Raw genomic sequence first — 24,751 nt, 5'->3', positions numbered from 1 at the left:
TGCCTCTGCCTCCCAGTTGCTAGGATTACAGGCATAGGCTACTATGCCTACCTGAAAAAAAAAAAATAATAATAAATAAAAATCCTTAAGGGGTGGAAGAGATGGTTTGGTGGTTTAGAAAAGAACACCTGGAATCCATGTCCAACAGCTACACAGTTAAAAACCGTCTGTATCTCAGTGTCAAGGCCAGAAGAGGGACCTTGAGTTACAGATGGTCTGTGAGCTAACACATGGGTACCAGGAATAGAACTTTTGAGTCCTTTGCAAGAACAAGTACTCTTAACCACTGAGCCATCTATCCAGCCCCTGAAAAATACACATTCATAGTAGGTAATGATGATTTCTAGAGTTTGTTTCATTCACTTGGTTTTTTTCTCAGACATGGTGTCACAGTTTTAGACTTCCTACTAGTTGAGACAACAAGCACATTCTATTACTGTGGGCTATGACTTTTGCTGTTTATTTCTCCTCAAGACAGGGTCTCTCTGTGTAACGACCAAGGCTGTCCTGAAATTCTGTAGATCAGGCCTGCCTTGAACTCAGAAAGATCCACCTGCCTCAGCCTCCCCGAGAGCTGGGATTAAAAATGTGTGCCACCAACACCCAGTTAGGATTCTTAGTTTGATTAATAAATTTGGACAAGAAGAAAAGTTGTTAGTAATCACACGTGTGACACACTGGGGTCACTGATGAACAAAGTACCAGAGACTCAAGCTGTTGTCTGTGGATCAAAGATAGTCCCTTCCCCCCAGTTATGCTGCAGCCAGCCAAAAACACTGCTCATGGTTTTGTTTTTGTTGGGTTTTGATGTGGGATGCCCTTCTGTACACTGAGAATATGTCTTGCTCCTATTGGCTGAAGAATACAGTTATTTTGGTCTAGAGCAGGGCAGAATATAACTAGGCGGGAAAGCCAAACTGAATACAGAAAGAAAGAAGGTGGAGTAGGGGGACATGCAATCAGCCGCCAGAGAACCAAGATATGAGCCTCATGGTAAAATATAAACTAATAAAAATGAGTTAGTTAATAATAAACTTGAGCTAATAGGCCAAAGAGTATGTAATTAAGCCTCTGAGTGGTTACATTAAAAGTAGCTGTGGGACAAGATGCAACAAGAAACCTCCAATTACAGAATTTTTTGTAGTTGTTTTTCTGTTTTTAAGACCAAGTTCTTTCTATGTAGCCTTGGCTGATCTGGAACTCGTAGAGAGATTTACGTGGCTCTGTTCCTGAGTGCTGGTGTTTACCACACCAACTTAGCTACCTATCTTCTTAAAGCCCAAGGCTGGAGAGAGGGCTCAGTGGTTAGAGGAGGCTGTTCTTCCAGAGGACCCAGGTTCAATTCCCAGAACTCACATGACAGTTCACAACTCTCTGCTCACAACAGCCTCACACAGATTCACATGAAGGCAAAACACCAATGTACATTAAAAAAAAAAAAAGACAGTAAAGAAATTCAAACGGAAAGAGGGAAATTCAAAGACAAGGGAAATTCTTACCAAGAGGAGTGACACGGGGCTGCACATCCTTCAGAACTTCATGTAACCACTCCGTGAAACGAACATAGTAAAGATCAGAAAATATGTCATCTACTCTTCCATTTTCAAAAAGATACTAAAAGAAAAGTAATTGATAAATGTTACTGGTAATCTCGAGTAAAACCTTTGGAAAACATTTTTCACTACCACCACTTCCTTATTCTCTCCAACAAACAAACAAACAAACAAACAAACAGTCAGGGGGTGATGGTGTATCCTTTTAATCCCAGCACTTGGGAAACAGAGGCAGGCAGATCTCTGTGGGTTCTAGGCCAGCCTGGTCTACAAGAGCTAGTTCCAGGACAGCTAGGGCTGTTACACAGACAAACCCTGTCTCCAAAAACCAAAACGAGATTAAATTAGAATTGTTCAACTGGTGTCATTCTCACAGCATACCTACCTCAAATCTCATTAACAGAAATTTACATTACTGACAGATGAATTAAAGGATCTTTTGTGAATACTATACATATAGGCAAGGTACTATAGTAAAAATCATGGGGGGGACAACGTGATGGAGACACGGATCAGTAGTTAAGAGCACTTACTGCCTTTTCAAAGGACCCAAGGTTAAGTTTCCAGCATCCACATAGCCCCTACTGCTTACACATAGTGCCCATACACACACAGAAATACTCACACATACATATCACATAAAATATCTCTTAAAAATCAAGAACAGAACTGGGGACTGGAGAGATGGCTCAGCTGTTAAAGAGGACAGACAGGGAACCTGGATTGAATTGCTACCACTCTCATGGAAGCTAACACCTGTCTATAACACCAAGAGCTAACATCCTCACATAGACATACAAAGAGACAAAACACCAATGCACACACACACACACACACACACACACAAAAATCAAGACTAGAATCTGGGTGTGGTAGCACACACCTTTAATCCCAGCACTCAGGACGGAGAGGCAGGTGGGATCTCTGTGAGTTCGAGGTCAGCCTGGTCTACAAAGTGAGTTCCAGGACAGTCAGGGCTATATCGAGAAACTGTCTCCCTTATTCCCTCCCCCCCCCCCCCAAAAAAGGGCTGGGGTGGGTGTCACCCTGTCTGTTAAGGTTACTGCACTGTGGTAACATGTACGAATCTTTTTTTTTTTTTTTAATTTGGCTTAACTTTTTGAGATAGGGTCTTAACCTCTATCAGCTTATGTTCCACACAACTGTGCTTGAAATTAAAGGTAGATACTGCCACATCCAACTTTAATCTTGTCAACATTATGACTAGGAGTGCTTCATCTACACACGATTGGTACCACATATATGCCTACTGCCCTTGGAGGTCAGAAGAAAGCACTGGATCTCCTGGAACTGGAGTTAGGTATGGCAGTGAATCACCATGTAGGTACTGGGAACTGAATACATGTCCTCTTTAAGAGTAGTAAGTACTCTTAGGCCCTAACAAGTGTAAGTCTTTTCATTTCCTTTCTCGTAAACTGAGATTACTACACTACCACCATCTTCTATGAATAGAGACAGCACGTGAGATAACTTGGGTAGTTCTGGGTTAGGACAAGAAGGAAAGGAATAAACCTGGAGGCTGACTGTTTTCAGAGCCAGGCAATAGAGTAAGCTCCAAGAGATAAACAAGTCTTGTAGCATCACACTGTGGAATCCTTTAGAGTCTTGAGTATGAAGAAATCTACCTCTGCTCCCCTAAACTGCCATTCTACCAGCCTCTCTGTTATCCTGAAAAGCCAAAAAGATTGGTATACAATTTTAGCCATACTCCCTCAAACCACTGTTTTGTATTAATGTAAGGTATAATAAAAGTTATACTCGAGCACCAGATTGAGTAACTTTATGAAAACTACATGCTTACTTTAAGAAAATGAATTAAACAGATGCTTTTAAGAAAAAAAAGTTAATCATTAAATACATTCCACCATCAGTTCTGGGGATGAAATTTGGGTCATCAGCCTTAAACAGTAAGTACTTTCATGGGCTGAGCTACTTCACTGATCCTTATTAAATACTTGAACACATGATTTCCAAAGTGGTAGAATGATACATATTTATTTGCATATATTCTTTTCTAAAGTAAACATACAGGCCATTATTTAAAAACAAAAACAAACAAAAGGCAAGATCTATGCAGCCTTGACCAGCAGGAACTCCTAACAATCAGCCTGCTGTGTCTCTCCGAGTACTTGTCACTTTCCTAAATTAGAGTACTGTGAAAGCATCCAATGAGAACAAGCTCAAACAAGTTCCTGTGCAGATCTGCTTCCTACCTTTTGTATACACAAGAAAATGTAGTAGAGTACGTCTGGGTCGTAGGGTTCACCTTCTCCATTACGAGCTTCGCGTGTCATTAAACAGAGGCCATAATTCAATTCGGCCACAGCAGAGGAGATCAGATCTTCTTGGAATCGTAGCAACTGGCGCCCTGTGACACAAGTTCCTAAGGGTGAGTGGGAGTCCTGGCAACAGTGATGTCTTAACTGGCTGATCACATTGTTCAAAGGCGAGCTCAGAGAAGATTCTGCCCATCAAGGTTTGGGCTAGGAATGGCCATTGAATCTGAGCTCAGAACCACTCTATTAACACAGTAACATATGCTATTATTCTATCACATCAATAGGTTTCCTTTCCCTAAGGGCTAAGAAATGAAAAGCAGAGAAATGCAAAAACCACACTCTGTAATATGAGCAAATAAATGAAGCCAAACCAAGACATGAGGGCAAACCAAGACAGGGTTTAAACACAACTCACTGGTACTTCCCAGTTCTTCCCAAAAGCCATTCTGACTTGGTCTCTCGTTGACACTAGAAATCCAAAGATTTAAAAATCTGGACTTGGGCAAATCCCATAAATCCTGTTCATTTTACAGGGTGAGAAGTACATCCTGTTCATCAGAAAAAAGTGTACTTCCAAAGAAATTCTCTAGTCCTCAGAGTCAAAGATGCTACTTGCCTGCCATTCTGTTTTTCTTCTAAAGTTTTAGACACATCCAAGCCGCCCCTCCCTCTGAAACACTCACTCCCAATGGGGGCCAGTCTGTTTTGAGCATCCTTCTCTAGTTCAGCATTCTTGGTTTGAGCCCAGTTTTTCCATACTTCGAGCCCTTCTTCTGGCTTCAAAGAATTTGGAAGCAAAAGTTCTGGTGAAGGCTGTGGTTGTGACTGTGGCTCAACTTCAGCAACCTGAACAGTTTGTGCCTAGGAGATAGAAACCATCAGAATATGTCAATATTGTTTTTCATTAGGTCCTGTAGTTCTGACTACACCAGTTCTCATTTAATAGTTTTATTACATTTTTAAATTGTATGTGTGGGGGGCTGGAGAGATGGCTCAGAGGTTAAGAGCATTGCCTGCTCTTCCAGAGGTCCTGAGTTCAATTCCCAGCAACCATATGGTGGCTCACAACCATCTGTAAGGAGGTCTGGTGCCCTCTTCTGGCCAGCAGGCATACATACAGACAGAATATTGTATACATAATAAATAAATATTTAAATAAATAAATTGTATGTGTGTATGTGTGCCATTGGTGTGCCTGCGGAGGGCAGAAAGAACTTATGGAAGTCAGTTCTCCTCCTACCATATGGTTCTGAGGGATTGAATTCAGGAAGACAAGCTTGGAGAAAGTGCTGTTACCCACTAAGTCATTTTGCTAGCTCTTGATTCTCATTTAAAACCACTACTATAGTACCAAGCATGGAAACAAATGATTGTACTGACAGTACTTTGGAGGCTGAGACAGAGTTGCAGTGTCACCTCAAGTTCGAGACCAGCCCAGGCTTTATAGAAAATAAAGCTAGCCAGGGCTATGAAAGTAGGATTTGGGTCTCCAAAAACCAAACCAAACCAAACAAGAAAACTAGGTAGTGGTGGCACACACCTTTAACCCCAACACTCAAGGCAGAGGCAGGCAGATTTCTAATTTCGAGACTAGCCAGGTCTACAGAGCGAGTTCTAAGACAGCCAATGAGAAACCTAGAGAGACCCCTCGCCCAAAAGAAAAAGAAACATACACATAAAAGAAAAAGAAACATACACACAAAAGAAAACAAAACCTACAATGCCAATACCCCAAACCTCCCTAGAATCTCTCCAAAGGGTAGAGTCCAAGTTTCAGTCTTTTTGTTTTTTGAGACAGGGTTTCTCTATAGTTTTGGAGCCTGTCTTGGAAAACTCTCTGTAGACCAGGCTGGCCTTGAACACAGAGATCCTCCTGCCTCTGCTTTCTGGGATTAAGGCATGCACAACCACTGCCCAGCTATCAATCTTTTAAAAATTCCCTAAGTAAGAGGTTTATTTTCAAACACTACTTCAAAAATTCACTGTGCAGAGCTGAACAGATGGCTCAGAGGTTAAGAGCACTGGCTGCACTTCCCAGGTAGGTCATGAGTTAAATTCCCAGGAACCACATGGTGGCTCACAACCATCTGTGATGAAATCTGGTGCCCTCTTCTGGCCCGCAGGAATACATGCAAACACAACACTATATATAGTAAATATATAAATCTTTTAAAAAATTTTCACTGTGCAAATAAAATACTTAAGCATTTTATTAAAATGTTTAAAAGTGACTGAAAACATCTGGGTTGGGACCTGAGAAGATCACATATCTAAGAAATTCCCAAGTAGAAACAAGGTTGCTAAACTGTAGGTTACATATCCAATTCCAAATTTGCAGAGTAGAGATTCTTAAAATTTAGTCACAAACCTGGTAGTATAAATCAGTAATTCCAGCATTTGGAAGATGGGTGTGGGGGGGCGGGGGGTAAAGAGAGGTAAAGGCCACACTTAGCTATGTAATACCTTTAAGTCTAAGTAGGTTACATAAAACCCTGTTATCAACCAAAACAAAACAAAAAAACAACCTTTCTTCTACCTTAAAAATCACCTAAACTGGGCTGGAGAGATGGCTCAGAGGTTAAGGGCACTGACTGTTCTTCAAGAGGTCCTGAGTTCAATTCCCAGCAACCACATGGTGGCTCACGGCCATCTAGAATGAGATCTGGTGCCCTCTTCTGGCATGCAAGCGCACATGGAAGGAATGTTGTATACATAATAAATAAATAATTAAAAAAAAAATCACCTAAACTGGTAGGAAAATGCCCATGTCTGGGGACCTATTCCCAGACTCTAATTTGAATGGTCTTCTATGTCAAAGAGCTGGAATCAGCACTAGGGAGGCTAGAACAGCATGGCTGAGTGCTTGGTTTACCACTTATGGAGCCCTAGGAGACGGGTGTGTAGGAGTATACTCCTGCCTGTGATCCTTGAAGTGTAACTCCATCCCCCGTGAGGTGGGCATGATCCATGCATATAATCCAGCATTTAAGGGGGTGAGAAGAACCAATGTTCCCCTGATAATTTTAGTATAGAACAATCAATAGACAAAGGAAAGTAAAAACAAATAGTGAAGGCTATGTTGCCACTGTAAAATCAGAGATAAGACTTGAGACTCTTCATGGTTTTTCCAATTTATAAAACTTTTGTATTTTTCAGACAGGGTTTCAGGGTGGCTTCAAACTCTTGATCTTCCTGCTTCAGCATCCTAAATATGCTAGAACTACAGGCATGAGACACCATGCCAGCTTGAAGCTCTATTTTTTTTTTTTTTTTTTTGGTTTTTCGAGACACGGTTTCTCTGTGGCTTTGGAGCCTGTCCTGGAACTAGCTCTTGTAGACCAGGCTGGTCTCGAACTCACAGAGATCCGCCCGCCTCTGCCTCCCGAGTGCTGGGATTAAAGGCGTGCGCCACCATCGCCCGGCTTTTGAAGTTCTACTTTTCAGGATTTTTCTCAAATAATACTCTCGTCCCTAAGTACATAATCCATTTTCATTTTTCTCTGAGACAGGGTTTCTCTGTACAACCCTGGGTGTCCTGAAACTTATTAGATAGACCAGGCTGGCCTCAAACTCAGAAATCCATCTGCCTCTGCTCCCAGGTGCTGGGATTAGAGGCACGCACTACCACTATCCAGCTAATGAAATACTTTTAGCAGGGAGATAAAGCAATGTATTCGTGGCGTCATGTTGAGACTCAAAACTGTTTTATGTTTGGGTAGGACTCCACAAGGAACCTGCACAAACGTCATCAGAGTACTTGTCTCACATTCACAAACCCTGGAATCACTCTCCAGCACTACTAGCACCCACCCAAACAAATAAAAAAAGTTAAGAGCTATTTAATAACATGGGAAAACTTAAAATGAGGGGGGAGATTGGTTAGGTCAGAAGTTAGACTACATTCATCCAAGTTGATTATATACAAAACACTCATTTATTAAAACTAAGTAACATTTGATGTTTTACTGACACAGGTAAAGGAACTCACTCTGTAGACCAGGCTAGTCTTGAAATCACAGAGATCTGTCTGCCTCTGCCTCCTAAGTGCTGGGACTAAATACATGCACCACCACGCCCTGTTCAAAAGATGTTTTTCTGCGCTCACGTGGGAACATACACCTATGTGCAGACCTAAGGAGGACAGGGGAAGACAGAGTTCTGCTCTATCATCACTATTCAGTTTTACTCCCTTGAGCTAGGTTCTCTCACTGAACCTCAAGTTCATCAGTTTGGGCTAGGCTGGTCAGTCAATAAGTTCCTAGAATTCACTGTCTCTGACCCCAGTGTTGAAGTTACAGACATTTTTGCTATGCTTGGCATTTTACGGGGATGCAGGACAATCTCCCCAACTCCTTTTCTGTTTAATTTAAATTTTACTTTATGTACATGGGTGCTTTGTCTGCATTCATGTCTGCTCACACAATATATGTGTGCCTGGCACCCTTAAGACACCTGACGAGAAGTCAGACATGGTGGTGCCCACCTTTAATCCCAGCACTCAGGAAGTGGAGGCAAGCAGATCTCTAAATTTGAGGCCAGCCTGGTTTAAGAGGAAGTTCCAGGACAGCCAGGGCTACATAGAGAAACTGTGTTTCAAAAAGAAAAAAAAAAAAGTATATAAAAATTCAGACATGATTCAAAAATAACAATAAAAACTCACAACTGAAGCCAGATATAGTGGTATACACATCTGGTCTCAACTACTTGAGAGGCTAAGGCAAGAGAACCAGTTAAAACCAGATCAAGATGGGCTTGTGGAGCCTGCCCCTCCTGTCCGCGGTTGACCCACTCTGTGTCCCTAGCTCCAGAATCTCCGGGTGCTAGCCACGGGAGCATGCGATGGTTTCGCTGTCTCTGTGCCTACTTAAAGATAGGACTTTTGGTTGAATTAAAAAAAAAAAAAAATTCTGGAGTGGTTCGCATGCCTGTAGTTGTAGGTCAGGCTGGGCTGTCTAAAATAAAGCAAAACAGAACAAAATTTGAGAGCATTCTGCCGCAGCAACAATGGCGAGTTAGGGAGTGCCGTGGCAGGCTACAGGTGGGGAAGAACAGCACATTTTTGAATGGAAATGGAATTGGAAGGACAGTGCTAAGAAGGACTCTGCCTTGTCCCTGTACCCTACCCATTAACGCTGTTCTTGGAGGTTGGAATTCCCTCTTGGTAAGTTCTGGGATAGAGAAGGGGAATGCGAACCTTAGGAGAAGCTGTCTTAGCAGCAGTGGGTCTGATCATAATAAGCAACTTCCATTTGGTGGTTTTCTTTTTCTTGAACTGTCTGTGTAGGTGGCACATGCATTTACTCCCAACACTTGGGATGTTAGCTGCCAGGAGATCATCTAAAACTCTGTGTACCCTCAACCATTTAAAAAAAAAAATGCCCTGACAAGTTTTGATAAACTAACTAGCTAAAGGAGGCTTTCCTTGCTGGGCGGTAGTGGTACACGCCTTTAATCCCAGCACTTGGGAGGCAGCAGCAGGAAGATCTCTGTGAGTTCGAGACCAGCCTGGCCTACAAGAGCTATTACCAGGACAGGTTCCAAAGTTACAGAGGAAACACTGTCTCAAAAATAAATAAATAAATAACTAAAAGGAGGGTTGAGGGGAATAAGACTATAGATGACTGCCTAGCATGCATGAAGCCCTAGATTTAAGCCTCATCATACATAAAACATAAAACTCAGATCTATTTGCCTCTGCCTCCCAAGTGCCAGTATTACAGGTGTGTACACCCACATCCAGAACCTTTCAATAGATCTACTAAGAGGTATTTCAGGTCTTTTAACTTGTTTATATCATATTAAAGGATAAATAAAGGGAAAATCTATCTCCCAAGCTCTCCACCATGAATTTACTACATGTGTGTTAATGGCTCAACAACAGCTGTTAATGTAAGTAACCCAGAGACATATATAACACTTTGGGGTCTTCCATTCATCACAGTATTATCTTTTCTCACCATAAAAATATTACAAAGAAATATTATAGGCATCCCACTCCAAATACTCTAAAATCTAAAGAATTACTGGTCATTAATTCCAAAAATGATAAACTTCTTGTCTGTTTATATAGCCTCATCCACTGCTTTTCTTCCTTGCCCTATATAATATCACGACTTTTTAAAATTTGTTTTTCAGGACAGTGTTTCTCTGTGAAACAGTCCTGACTCTACTGGAACTCACTCTGTAGATCAGGCTGGCCTCAAACTGACAAGAAATCCACCTGCCACAGCCTTCCAAGTGCTGGAATTAAAAGCAAGCGCTACCATCGCCCAACTATACTATCACGACAAACATAATGGAATAAATAATCCACACACTATAGTGATTCTATGTTACACCAGAATCCAAGGAAGGAAAATTCCCTACAGATTTAGTCTCACTTACTGAACAAGTAACCTGGAGCTGTTGCTGCTGTTGGGGTGGTGGTGGTGTCTGTTCTTGTGCAGTTTGCTGCTGTGGCTGCTGCTGTGGGTCCCATATATGTACAGTCTGAGCCGTATTCTGGTACGTGCCTGCAACGGCCTGCACAGCCACTGGAATATGGATGTTGCCATTCATGAACTGTGCTGGAAAGAGAGAGTTTGCAAGGGTCTGCACTACCTCTTCATGGGAGTTTTTCACTACAGATGTGGCGCCCACCATCTTCTCCTTGTCATCCTCCAGCTTTACAGCTGCCAGGGCTGTGGGCGAGCCACTGACGTGGACTGCGTTGTAGGCTTCCTGGGGAATGGCAATGTGAGTAATGCTCTGCTGCTGAGGGTCCCCCCGGGGCTGGGCAGAATAAACAGGGATGGTCCAAGTTTCTCCTGTAGGGCTAGTTATGGTCCCAGTGGCACTGTACAAGTGGGCACTGTCTACTGTCAGTAAGTCTGGCCTCAAAGACACGTAACTCTGCTGCTGGCCCTGTGGGATGGCCAGCACGGTGGCCACTGGCTGCCCTGAGATGGCGTAGGACACGGTGATGGGCATGTCCACTTTGCGTTTCTTCACTGGCTGAAGGACACTGGCTGTGCCAACCCGCCGTTCTCCTTCCCGGGGTGAGCCCTGCTGGGATGGTGGCGGGGAAAGGGCACCCACAGTCTGGATTTGAATCTGCTGACCCCCAGCAAGAGACTGGCCAGCCACCAGCTGAGCCTGGATTTGTTGATGTGGGATATGTTCCTCTGGGATTTCTGCAGCCTGTATCTGCTGGGCTGCCTGCACGTGCTGCACCTGGATCTGGGCTGCTTGCAGCTGCGAGGGGCTGGGGCTCTGCAGAGATGGGGTCTGGATGGAGGGGGCTGCTGACTGCGGTGGTTGGCCCTGGATCTGCACCTGGACCTGGATAGGCTGCTCAGCAGGCTGGTGAACGGTGAACTGAGGGGAAAGTTGCTGAGCTGAGACTTGCTGTGGAGACTGCTGTACCTGCACCTGTACCTGCAGGAACAAGATTCAACAGTGAGTAAAGCAAGCAACATCCAGCTCCCAGGACCCTGTAACATGAATGAGCAAGGGGGACTACATCAGTCAAGGCTTCTGGCAGTCACAATGCCACCAAACCCATAGGAAAACTTCTTCAACATACATAAAATTTACAGTAAGATATATCTACCCCTGGAAATAAGATGATTAACAGGGATCTAAGAACAAACCATTTGAACACTTTTCACTTTTAATTTTTTTTGAACATGTGCCCCTTTGGTTTTTTTTTTGCAAATTTGTAGAGTGGTATAAGCATATATGTAAGTATATGTTTAAATTTTTCTTTATTAGGGTTGGAGTGTTGGCTCAGTCATTGTAAGAACTGACTACACTTTCAGGATCTGGGTTCAACTCCTAGTACCCACATGGTAACCCTCTGTAAGTGCCATTCCAGATTTGACATGCTCTTCTGTACTCCAAGAGCATCACACATGTGGTACACAGACATACACGTATGCAAAACTATAAACATAAAATTAAAGTGTCAAATCTTATAAACTAAAATTTTATTATTTAAGCTGGGCATGGTGGCGCATGCCTTTAATCCTCCCAAGTGGGAGGCAGAGGTGGATGGATCTCTGTGAGTTCGAGTTCAGCCTGGTCTACAAAGTGAGTTCTAGAACAGCCAAAGATACACAGTGAAACTCTGTCTCGAAAAACCAAAATAAATAATAGCGTATTTTTTTTAAAACAAAAAACAAAATAAAAAAAAAACCCCAGCAGCATCCAATTACCTGGATCAAATCTAACTTCTTCTGCAAGCCATTGTGGCACATGTTTTTAATATACCAGCACTCAGGAGGCAGAGGCAGGCAGACCTATGTGAGTTAAGAGAGGCCAATTTGGTCTACACATGGGCACACATGCACACAAAATAATTAAAGCAGATTCTGCTATGTGTCATGGTGCACACTTGTAATTCTGCATTTAAGAAACTAATACAGGAGGACAGTGAGTTTGAGACCTAACCCCAACTAACAATAACAAAACACATTACAACTGAATTTAACATTATTTTATAAATATAATGCTGTTGGGTTTTTATTGTTGTTGTTGCTGTTTTGTTTTTTCGAGACAAGCTTTCTCTGTAGCTTTGGAGCCTGTCCACCTAGCTCTTGTAGACCAGACTGGCCTCAAACTCACAGAGATCCATCCACCTGCCTCTGCCTCCCAAGTGCTGGAATTAAAGGCACGCGCCACCATCGCCCTACTAATACTGATTTTTTAAACCCAATTTTATTTGGGGAATGTAGCACTGCTGGTAGATCCCTAGAACATGACAGTAGTAGTGTGCACCAGCACTCCCAGCCGTTTGTAGGTGAAGAAAAGAGAATCAGGAGTCATGACTATATAATGAGTTATAGATTAACCTCTAAAAGTTAAGACTCTGTCTCAAAAACAACAGTAACAGCAAATACATAGGCAAGAGATATTGCTCAGTTTGTTAGTTGGTAGAGTGCTTGCCTAAAATTTGCCAAGAACTGGGTACAAGGGTCTGTAATCCTAGCACTTGGGAACAGAAGTTCAAGATTATACTTGACTAAACACAGAGATTAAGACAGGAACATGTAATCCTGTCTCAAAAAACAAAAAAAACTAAACTAGTGACTGAAATACATTTGCTTTGGTAGTCTTTTACGAGAGGGAAGAATACCTTAAAGGTAAGATACATTGGTTGTGATAGTTCACACCTAAAATCTTTGCACTTTGCAGACAGAGGCAGAGAAATCTTATATAGAGAAATCTTATCTCAATAAACATCACCACCACCAAGAGTAGAAACTAGCATGTATACAATAACTGTTACACCACAAGCCAATGTTTAAATCTGATGTCACTCAGAAATAAAACTAACTAAAATTATGTTTTTAAGTATGTATGTATACAATCTTATTTAATTTTTAGAAAACTTATTAGCCCTGTGGTGGTGGCACACGCCTTTAATTCCAGTACTTGGGAGGCAGAGACAAGAGGATCTCTGAGTTCAAGGCCAGTCTGGTCTACAGAGCAAGTTCTAGGACAGACTTCAAGCAACAGAGAAACCTTGTCTCAAGAAATACAAAAAAAGAATGAATATATATATATGTATATATATGAATTATTGACATGTGTGGTAGCACATGCCTTTAATCACACCTCTAGGGAGGCAGAGGCAAGAGAATCTCTTTTGAGTTCAAAGTCAGCCTAGTCTACAAATGGAGTTTCAGGCCAGCCAGGATTGTTACACAAAGATACTCTATGTCATAAATAAATAAATAAACAAACAAACAAATGAGTAAGTAAATAAATAATTAAATAAAATTATTATCATTGAGTATATGATGTGGGGAAAGGGAGATGCATAAAATTCACAGCACACACACCTGGTAGAAGGTCACCAGTTCCTAAAACTCACAACTGTTTGTAATTCCAGTTCCAGGGAATCTGATACCCTCACTTAAACATACATGTATCTAAAGTAAAATAAAACTCAACCACAATACAATGCACAAAAAAAAAAAAAAAAAAAAAAAAAAAAAAAAAAAAAAAAAAAAAAAAACAACAACAACAATAAAAACCAAAACTACTTGGAGGAAACTATTTCCTCTAAAGCTCCCTCAAAAAGAAAAACCTAGCCGGGCGATGGTGGTGCAAGCCTTTAATCCCAGCACTCAGGAGGCAGAGGCAGGCGGATCTCTGTGAGTTCAAGACCAGCCTGGTCTACAAAGAATGAGTTCCAGTACGTCCAGTACGGGCTCCAAAGCCACAGAGAAACCTTGTCTCGAAAAACCAAAAAAAAAAACCAAAAAAAAAAAAAAACCTATGCCTCAATGTATTCACTCTTCCATTATTCCATTTTGAATAAGCATTATCGCAGCATTATCTGAGGCTAATAAGTAGAAAATGCCTACCTAGAAATCTATAGGTGACCAAGATTTTTTTGTTTTTGTTTTGCAAGACAGGGTTTCTCTGTAAAAGTCCTGGCTGTTCTGGAACTCTGTAGACCAGGCTGGCCTTGAACTCACTGAGATCCACCTCCCAAGCACTGCGATTAAAGGCAGGCAGTACTACTGCCAGCAGTGATCAAGATTTGAGATGTACACCAATTTTAAGGCAGGTTCCAAATGATGCCGCACTTTCCACAATGAGTCCAAACTAGTTGTCCTGTGCTTTCTGCTCAGGTTGTCACAGAAAGAAGAAAAGGCTCAGTCACATGAAACTGTCACACTCAATTCAGTGCTAGCCTCTGCTTTCTGCATTGTTCAAGCTCTCTAAAGCACACATCAAATACCTGCAGATTTCATAAGTTTATAGTGACTAAAGAGAGCACCAACAATAGGAAAGATTCTCCATGTTAGGAAAATAATCTCCAATATTTCTTTCCTTCTTCGTTTTTTTTTTTTTTTGGCCGGGGGGGGGGTGAGGTGAGACAGGGTTTCTTTGTAGTTTTGGAGCCTGTCCTGGAACTCGCTCTGTAGCTCAGGCTGGCCTCAAACTCACAGAGATCTGCCTGCCTAAGTTTCCCGAGTGCTGGGATTAAAGTCGTGTACCGCCACCACCACCCAGCAACTTCCAACATTTCTAACATTTGATTAGGTATATTTTAACTAACCAAAACTGTGAGGAAAAATATAAAGTTTATTTATAGGCTCCAAATTAGTATTTCCTCTTACCTGAACCTGCTGTGGCTGCTGAACCTGGATTTGCTGTTCTTGCTGAGTTTGTGGTTGAACACTGGTTGTGACTGGACAAGCAAGTTCAAGCAAAGACCCAGCCACTTCAGTACTGTCTGTGTATATGCAGTTCCCACCCTGTTGGTACACCATGGTGGTGGTGGCAGTCTGCTGGAACTCTTGAAGAGCTTCTGGTCCCTTAGACGCCAGTGAGTCCAGAAATTCCTTCATCCTGTGTTGGGGGACAGACCTCGCCTTCACTCGGATGTACTCTTCAAATGAGATGGTATTCTCCAGAGAATTATTCATATTGCAGAGTCCTTAGGGTTCCTAAAATTAAAATGGACAGTCAATATTTTGCTACTGTTAGCATACTGTTTATTTTTTTACATTAATTTATTAGGAGTGGGCATGCACATGCCAAGGCATGCGTGTGGAGGTCAGAGGACAACCCACTTGAGTTGGTTCTCTCTTTCCACCACGTGGGACTCAGGGATCAAACTCAAGTCATCAGGCTTGGCAACAGGTGGCTTTATCTGTTGAGCCATCTTACCAACCCTATTGTTTGTATATCTTGAAAACCTGAAATTCAGAGACAATTACTCTGATAATGAGAATGGAATATGTGTGTATTTCAAAGCAAAGTTTTATTATACCATCTTCCCCTTCCCAAAAAATAAACTGTAGGACATTTTGGCTTTTTGTTTTGAGACAGGGTTTCTCTGTGTAGCTTTGGCTGTCCTGGAACTCACTCTGTAGACCAGGCTGGCCTCGGACTCAGAGATCCACCTGTCCCTGCCTCCAGAATGCTGGGATTATTAAAGGCATGTGCCACCGACACCCGGCAGGATTTCTTTTTTAAAGATAGGAGCTCACTATGAACCTTTGGCTAACCTGCAAATGCTATGTTAATCAGGCTGGTAAGCCCACAGAAATGTATCTGCATCTGCCTTGAAAGTTCTATGCCCGGCTCTGTGGGGGTATTTTAATGTTTACATTTCTCCTTGGTCTTATCATTAGGAGTATGTGTACAAGATAATGTATGGGCACACATGACATGTGTATAAATCAGAGACAAATAAGTTCACAGTTAAGTGCCACTCCAATGCTGTGACGTATAGTAGAATTATTTATGTATGCCATCTATCAAGACCTCAGAGACAGGGGCATGCTGTTATCTCCCACTAGTAACACCAGAAATCGCTGGTGGCGCACACCTTTAATCCCAGCACTCAGGAGGTAGAAGCAGTCATTCTTTGAGTTTGAGGCCAGCCTGGTCTACACAGTGAGCTTCATGGCATCTAGGACTGTCACACAGAGGAAAAAAAAAAAAAACACATAAAAGAAACACCAAAAATCTGCTGGATTTAGGGGTGCACTCCTTGTTCACCTATACACATGTAATCCCAGTACATGACAGGCTGAAGCAAGAGTATCCCAAGCCAAAGGCCAGAAGGAACTACATGCTACATATACTAAGACACCACTAAGAAAACAGCAAAGGAAAGAAAAAAGGAAAGACCAACAATCTCATTTTGCCATATACTGCTCACATTCTTTGGCGGCTTGGCTAAAAACATTTAAAAATAAGGCTCTAGAGCCCTATTACTTAATTTCATATTGCACCTTGACATCAACTGTGTTAACTCTAGGCAAACCAGTTAACTTCAGTTTTCTTCTATTAAACAGGAATAAAATAGCACTTACCTCAGAGTCAACATGAAAGAGAGAATATGTGTGTGTGTAAGGCTTGGAAAAATACTTGAGAAACAGGCAGCACTAGGGAGGCAGAGGCAAGACTAATTTTATTAAAATAACTTTAAGTGGGGCTGGTGAGATGGCTCAGTAAGAGCACCTTCTTGCAGAGGACCAGGGTTCAATTCCCAGTATCCACACAACATCTCACAAGCACCTGTAACTCCAATTCAAAGGAATCTGACAACCTCTTCTGGCCTCTGTGGTAGCAGGAATGCATGTGGTACATGGAGGCAAAACACCCTATCCACATAAAATAAAACAGATAAATCTAAAATAAATTAGAAGGAACTGAAATAGTAACTTAAGTAACTTAAATATTTAAGTCACTACTACTAAAATTCAGAAATCGATTTTGCACATTTTTTCATCAAGTATCTAAGACAAAAATAACCTGAGGCCAGGAAGGGCCTATAATTCAAGCACTGAGGCCAAATCAGGAGGATCATGAGTTTAAGGCCAGCTTGAGCTACATCATTCGACTTTGCCTCAAAAAAAAAAAAAAAAAAAAAAAAAAAAGTATGGAGATACAGCTCAGTTGGTAGAGTGCCTGCCTGCCTAGCACACACAAAGCCCCAGGTTTAGTCCCTAACACTACAACAACAACAACAACAACAACAAAAAAAAGAACAGAAAAGAAAAGAAAAGGGCATTAAGTTTCAGGTCTATAACTTCAGCATTCAGAAGAGTCCAGAAAACCAGAAGTTCAAGGTCATCTATCTGCAAGGTGGCAAAAGCAACTGATAAGACTTTCAAAACAAAAGGGTTGGGGCTGGAGAAATGGCTCAGTGGTTAAGAGCACTGACTGCTCTTCCAGAGGACCGGGGTTCAATTCCCAGCACCCACATGGCAGTTCACAACGTCTGAAGATCCAGTTGCAGGGGAACTGACACCTTCACACCAATGCACATAAAATAAAGTTAAATAAATCATAAAAAAATAAAAAATAAAAAAAACAAAAGAGTCATCAAGGGCTCAAGAGTAAAAACACTTTCATTCAAGACCTGTGACCTAAGTTTAACCCTTACAACATATATTATGGAAGAAAGGAACCAACTCCCACAACTGCCCTCTGACCTCCATACATGTGTCCTGGCACACACAAACACATGCGATGAATGATGGGTGTTAAGAAAGTTTAAAAACAAGCCAACAAGAACAAAAACCACGATGATCTATGGACACTAAATTGACTGTCAACACAGCTTCTGCAGTATCCTTTTAGGCAGCCCCATCTCCCCATCCCCCCAAAAAAGACTCTCAGTTGATCTCAAATGTCTGGAAAAGTAATTTATTCCCCTGAGCCATAGGCAAGAAACACTAGTCTCACTACTACTAACATGTTCCACCTATGCTGCAGACTCAGGTTTGTGGGCAATCATCAACTTCCTTTCACCTGACTCTGAAACTACTGGCAGACAAAACTGTCCTACTCCTCTCTACGCAGTCCACATATGGCAGGTGCTTACATACTTTGTAGATTTATAATCCAAGGTCTAGCAAAAGAATTAAGAGTCTTCTGCGGCTAGAGAGAAGGCTGAGTAACACTTGCTGCTCTTCCAGAGGATGCAGGTTCAAATCCCAGCACTCACATCAAGAGGCTTGGGCTGTAGAGATGGCTCAGGTTAAGAGCACTAGCTGCTCTTTCAGAGGTCCTGAGTTCAATTCCCAGCAACCGCATGGTGGCTCAAAACCATCTGCAATAAGATCTGGCGCCCTCTTCTGGTGTGCGGGCATACATGGAGGCAGAATGTTGTATACATAATAAATAAATCTTTAAAAAAAAAAAAAAAAGCTTACAACAGCCTGTAACTCCAGCTTCAGGGGATTCAGTGCTATCTTCTGACTAATCAACACTGGCAGAAACATATACACATGAATAAAATTTAAAATATTCTAATTTTTCCCCCTTTTCTCTCCTTTTTTGTTTTTGTTTTTCGAGACAGGGTTCTCTGTGTAGCTCTAAAGCCTGTCCTAGAACTTACTCTGTAGACTAGGCTGGCCTCAAACTCACAGTGATCTGCCTCCCGAGTGCTGGGATTAAAGGCATGGGCCACTATAGCCCAGCAAGATAATCTTACATCCCTAGTTGGCTCGGAATTTGCTATGTGAACCAGGCTGGCACTGAACTCAAGAGATACTCTAGCATCTGCCTCCCTTTTACATGAGATTAAAATGCGTACCACCATGCCCAGCTTCATTAGATTCAAACTAGGTTTTCAGTGAGTGACCCAAAATTACTGGCTCACTCTACAGACACAGAATGTATCAATCCTCCAATTTTCTTAAGAAGATGGCTCTCATAATAAAGACCAAATAGCAAGGCTTGCTTGTCTTTTAGGCCAAAGCTACAGGGTTCAATCTCAAAAACTTCCTAAATTAGATATAGTGGTACATTAGGGAGATGTAATACAGGAAGAACAAGGTCATCCTCAGCTACAAAAAATTTGGGATACAGGAAACCTTGACTCAAAAATACTCAGTATCTCATAGTGGCATTGCACATCTTTAAACCCAGTACTCAGAAGGCAGAAACGGCAGATCTCTGTGAGTTCCAGGGCAACACAGAGAAACACTGTCTTGAAAAACCAACCAACCTTCTGAGGCTGAAGAGATGGTTCAGAAGTAAAGAACACTGGCTGTTCTTCCAGAGGTCCTGAGTTCAATTCCTAGCAACCACATGGTGGCTCACAACCATCTAAAATGTGTTCCGGTGCCCTCTTCTGGCATGCAGTGCAGGCAGAACACTATAGGCAGAATAAATAAATTAATCTTAAAAATAAAAAACTAACCAACCAACAAAACAAACCCCTCAACATCTCAAAATTATAAATTCCCTAACATGCAGGTCTCCTATCCATTACAAACACCCTTCTGCTCTAAAGGAGACTAAGGTGAGATTACATGAGAACATATTCACATGTTGTCTACAATGCTGGTACATTTCAGTTTTTCCAACTCCATTACAAAGAGGATATTGTTTAAAATAGGATATTTGGATCCCCAATTATGCAGGGCCAGGAAAATAGCTTAGTAGATAAAGACACTTGCCACCATGCCTCAAACGCCTGAGTTTAAGTCTTCAACTCTTAGGACCTATACAAGGGTAGGAGGAGAGACCCAATTCCTACAAGTTGTCCTGTTACCTCAACATGCAAGCAAGCTATGGTGCACTAATTCCTGTACGTAACTATGTGAGACAGACAGACAGACAGACACACACACACATACAGACACACACATAAAATTCAGATAGCTAAAAGGAAGCTGCCTGGAAATTTTAGAACTGAGTTGACAGGAATGAGAACAGTTTCAAGTTTCAGGTCAGCCCAATCTATATAGTGAGTTCCAACCCACTTTGTGCTATGCGACATACAAGATCCTATCTCAAAAACACAGGTGGGGGCTGGAAAGATGGCTCAGTGGTTAAGAGCATTGCCTGTTCTTCCAAAGGTCCAGAGTTCAATTCCTGGCAACCACATGGTGGCTCACAAACATCTGTAATGAGGTCTGATGCCCTCTTCTGGACTGCAGTCATACACAGAATATTGTATGTATAATAAATAAATAAATAGGGGGCTGGAGAGATGGCTCAGTGGTTAAGAGCATTGCCTGCTCTTCCAAAGGTCCTGAGTCCAATTCCCAGCAACCACATGGTGGCTCACAACCATCTGGAATGAGGTCTGGTGCCCTCTTCTGGCCTGCAGACATACACATAGACAGAATATTATATACATAATAAATAAATAAATATTTAAAAATAAATAAATAAATATTAAAAAAAACCACACAGGTGGGTGCTGGAGAGATGGTCCAGAGGTTAACAGCACTGGCCACTCTTCCAAAGAGCCTGAGTTCAATTTCTAGCAACCACATGGTAGCTCACAACAATCTGCAATGATATCTGGTGTCTGGTACCCCCTTCTAGCATGCAAGCATACATTCAGGCAGAACAATGTATACATTATAAATGAATAAATCTTAAAAAAAAAACTGAACAGGTACTGGGAAAATGGTTCAATCAACAAATACAAACATGAATACCTGAGTTCAATCCCTAGTTGAACACTGCAGCATGAGACTGTAATCTAAGCACTGGGGAGGCAGAGACAGGTAGATCCCGCAGGCTTGCAAAACAAACCAACTGGTTCAATGGTTCTCAATCTTCCTAATGTTGCAACTTTTTAATACAGTTCCTCATGTTGTGGTGAACTCCAACCATAAAATTATTTTCATTGGTACTTTATAACTGTAATTTTGCTAGTATTATGAACCATAATATAATATAAATGTCTGTGTTTTCTGATGGTTTTGGGGTCATTCGACATCCACCCCAAGGAGTCAAGTTAAATAGGTCATCTCTATAATACAGGAGGCCGTGTCATAAACTAAGGAGTGACTAAAAGGTACCAACACTAAAACTCTGACCTCCCACAAATACATGAACCAGGATACATACGCATGAGTATGTACACACACGCCAAAACCAACAACAAAAAAGTAAATAGAAGGCTGAGGAAATGGCTCAATTGTTAAAGAACTTGCCCACAATAGCCTAGCCATGAGTTCCAGGTTCAATGAGAGCTCCTATTCCAAAAAATAAGGTGGAGAGTGAAGAAGGCCACATTATACCAACCTCTGGCCTCCACACACACAGGCACTATTAGTAGTACACATATCTAATCCAAGCACATAGATATCTGCTATGAGTTTGAAGCCAGAAAGACCTTGTGCAAAGGAACAAAAACAATAAAAAGGAGTCCTAGAACATAAACTTGGTCTGAAACAGGGATTACAGGTGTTTGCTATCATTCCCTGGTTGTTCACTGATTCTTTACAAATTTTAAGCATTTACAACCTAAGATTTGAGTCATCTGAATAACTCCTCACCTTCTCAATTTGCTGGAAATCGAACCTGGTCTTCTAAAAGAACAACCAATGCTCTTCAATGCTGAATCCACAGCAAAACTCTGCAGTGGTCTAAGCTTAGAATCAGCTAACACCATGTGATACGTCAAGTATAAGTCAAAGCACATTTGAGAGTAAGCTCAACTTGAAACTCCCTACAGGTCTATAAAATCAGCGAACTAGCAGGGCAAGGTGGTGTACATCTTTAATACCAACACTCAGAAGACAGAGGCAGGAGGATCTGAGTTTGAGGTCAGCCTGGTCTCCAGAGCAAGTTCCAGTACAGCCAGAGCTACAGAGAAACCACCTCGAAAAAAAATATACAAAAACAAAACAAAACAGGGCTAGAGAGAAGGCTCAGCAGTTAAGAGCACTACCTGCTCTCCCAGAGATCCTGAGTTCAATTCCTAGCAACCACATGGTGGCTCACAATCTGTAATGGGATCTGATGCCCTTTTCTGGCATGCATAAAGACAGAGCACTCATGTACATAAAATATATAAATAAAAAAATCTTTTTAAAAAATAGAATAAAATAAAACAAAGACCCAAAGGAAGCTAAAACATTTTAACAAATGGATTCAATGGAGAACTTTATTTTTAAAACTTTCATTATGCAGCTGGGCGTAGTGGTGCACACCTTTAATCCCAGTCTCAGCACTCTTGAGGGAGAGACAGGAGTTAAAGGCCAGCCTGGTCTGAGTTCCAGAATTGCCAGGGCTGCTATACACAGAGATCCTGTCTCGAAAAAAACAAAAAGAGAAAAAAAAAATTACATGTATGCAGTGGGTATTCGCTCCACCGTGGGCTGTCTGGCCGCGACATAGGCAGTGCTTCTCGTCTGCCTACAGGTGACCTCTTATAATAAAGGAGGGAAGGTGGTCATGCTCTCTTGCTCCCTTGGGTGAAGACTAAATCAGGCAACATGAAGCAGTGTGCAATCAGTCCCCAGTTTTCAAAGGACTCTGCATATCCTGTATTCATGAATGTATTTCCCCTTTCATATCGTAATAAATCCTTGATACCCCTTAAACAGACACACATGGATTTCTCTTAACAACATGTATTTGTGTGTGTAGAGGTCAGAGGATAATCCATTGGGGTCTGATCTCTACCATTCGGGTCCTGGGGATTAATAAGTATTGTGATTGGTAACAAGTGCCTGTATCTGCTGAGCCATTCCCAATGCAGAACTCAAAACTTTTACTTAAAAAAGTTACTTTGAATGAACTTTCCAAACCTGCAAATTGTTATAGAAAGCACAGCTAGTTTTCATTTCTTATCCTTATAACCTGCAAACTTGAAACTATCCATTACAGTTCAATATCCCAATAAACAAAAGTTCAAACTAGCTTCAACTTGATACACAAATGCTGCTGTGGAAAACAACAAAGACAACAACCTTATAGCAAATTTTTCAAAGAGTTCATGTGCTATACACAACACACACTTTTGAGACAAGCTACAACTCACAATGTAGACCAAGCTGGCCATAGAACTCAGAGATCCTTCTGCCTCTGCCTAAGTGTTGGAAGTTCTGGGATTAAAGGCGTGTGCTATCATGCCCAGATTCCTAAATATTTAAAAGTTCTCTCTACCAAGTCATTCACTTGTAATGTTGTCTTCTGTGTATTTTTTTTAAAGTGGGGCTGGGAGTCAAACACAAGGCCTTAACATAAGGAAGTACTCTACCACCGATAGAGCTTTAGCTCCTAAGAGTACTTTAAAACAATACTGTGAGCCAGGTTTAGTTGTGCCCACACTGAATCTCAACATTCAGGAGGCAGAGGCAAGCAAGTCTCTGTGAGTTCCAGGATAGCCAGGGCTACACAGAGAAACCCTGTCTAATAAAACAAAAGACTGTTTCCACTGGGACTCCACCGCTCCATCTATATAACCAAAAATCTCTTTTCTGAGACAGATTTCTCTGTGTAACAGCCCTGACTGTCTTGGAATTCGCTCCATAGACCAGACAGACTGCCTCTGTCTCCCCAGTGCTGGGATTAAAGGCATGCATCACCACTGCCTGGCTCTACAACCATGTTAACCTAGACTACATAAATTACAAGCAAGCCTGGGATACACCAGCCTGGCTTAAAAAAAAAAAAAAAAAAAAAAAATCTTTTTAAGTTTTTTTTTTAACTTTAATTAAAGTAAGAATAAAGCATGTCAAAAATGGAATAAGGGATGTTTTTTTTTTTGCCCCAATGCCACAAAACAATTTTGAAAATACTTCCTGACACAGAAACATAGATTAGATGTGTAAATACAAAACAAAAAGATACTTAATACAATTTTACTTGTATGCCCCAATATTGTTTAGTTCTACATTAGGAGAAAAAAAAAGTCAAAAATACCAGAACACTAACAATTAGCTGATAAATCTAAGTTCCTTTCTGTGTACTGCTCTACTTCACAAGTTGCATAACAAAATACTTAGCAAATCACCAATCCCCTCCCTTATACACAACAGCAAGACAAAAACAATTCCTTTTATGAGTAGTATGGTTTTTCCCTAAGAACCTTCAACTCTTACAAGCAAAAATCATTGAACACCAAAAGTTTACATAATAATGAAGGATGTTAAAATCTTCAAGATGTTACTCACAAAGACACAAAGGCTAAGCTTCCATAATAAATAAACTACGCCACTCGAGAGATAAGACTCATAATTAGTTGCACGCCAAAGAGCAGGTGAAAAGCAGGAAGGAAATTATAAGACTTCTAAAAAACACGAAGCTGTGGGAACATAATTGAGTACCTCCAGTATCTGCACATCAGGATAGAGTAACAATGGAAAAAGAGAAAACACACTAGATAGGTAGACCCTGTAAACAGCTGCCATCAACAGATCCAAGGCACTTACTTTCTCTATGTTACTTATCTGCCTCACTCTACTTGGTTTAGTAAAGCTATTATCAACATAATACCTAACAGAAATTTAACATACAAGCTACCATTTTATTACTAGAACACAACTGTACTCATGGAAAAGATTCCTCAAAAAACATTTCCAATCGTGCTGTGGCTAATTTTTTCCCATTTAGGTATTAAGAGATGATTCTAGGCAGGCAGTGGTCTTGGTGCACGCCTTTGATCCCAGCACTCAGGAGGTAGAGGCA

General features: G+C 41.4%; 1 protein-coding gene across 5 annotated transcripts in view; it reads right to left on the bottom strand.

Annotated features, from left to right (window-relative positions):
- Qrich1 (glutamine rich 1) overlaps nt 1-24,751 on the bottom strand; it is a 40,121-nt gene that overhangs the window by 10,481 nt on the left and 4,889 nt on the right. For 3 of the 5 annotated variants that reach the window (XM_013346605.2, XM_005347923.2, XM_013346606.2), the window contains 5 exons: nt 14,968-15,297; nt 10,238-11,269; nt 4,537-4,714; nt 3,788-3,942; nt 1,500-1,614 (listed from right to left, as the gene is read on the bottom strand). In XM_013346605.2, the coding sequence (XP_013202059.1) occupies nt 1,500-1,614; nt 3,788-3,942; nt 4,537-4,714; nt 10,238-11,269; nt 14,968-15,276 (1,789 nt within the window). In that variant the 5' untranslated portion in view covers nt 15,277-15,297. Of the gene's footprint in view, nt 1-1,499; nt 1,615-3,787; nt 3,943-4,536; nt 4,715-10,237; nt 11,270-14,967; nt 15,298-15,423; nt 15,444-19,319; nt 19,338-24,751 lie in introns of those variants that run through there. The other 2 variants (XM_013346607.2, XM_026778972.1) reach the window with 2 other exon arrangements.

Source organism: Microtus ochrogaster, chromosome 5 (genome assembly GCF_000317375.1).
Source record: "Microtus ochrogaster isolate Prairie Vole_2 chromosome 5, MicOch1.0, whole genome shotgun sequence".
Taxonomy (NCBI): Eukaryota; Metazoa; Chordata; class Mammalia; order Rodentia; family Cricetidae; genus Microtus; species Microtus ochrogaster.
The sequence above is the reverse complement of the archived record's forward strand: the minus strand, read 5'-3'. Positions and strand labels throughout refer to the sequence as shown.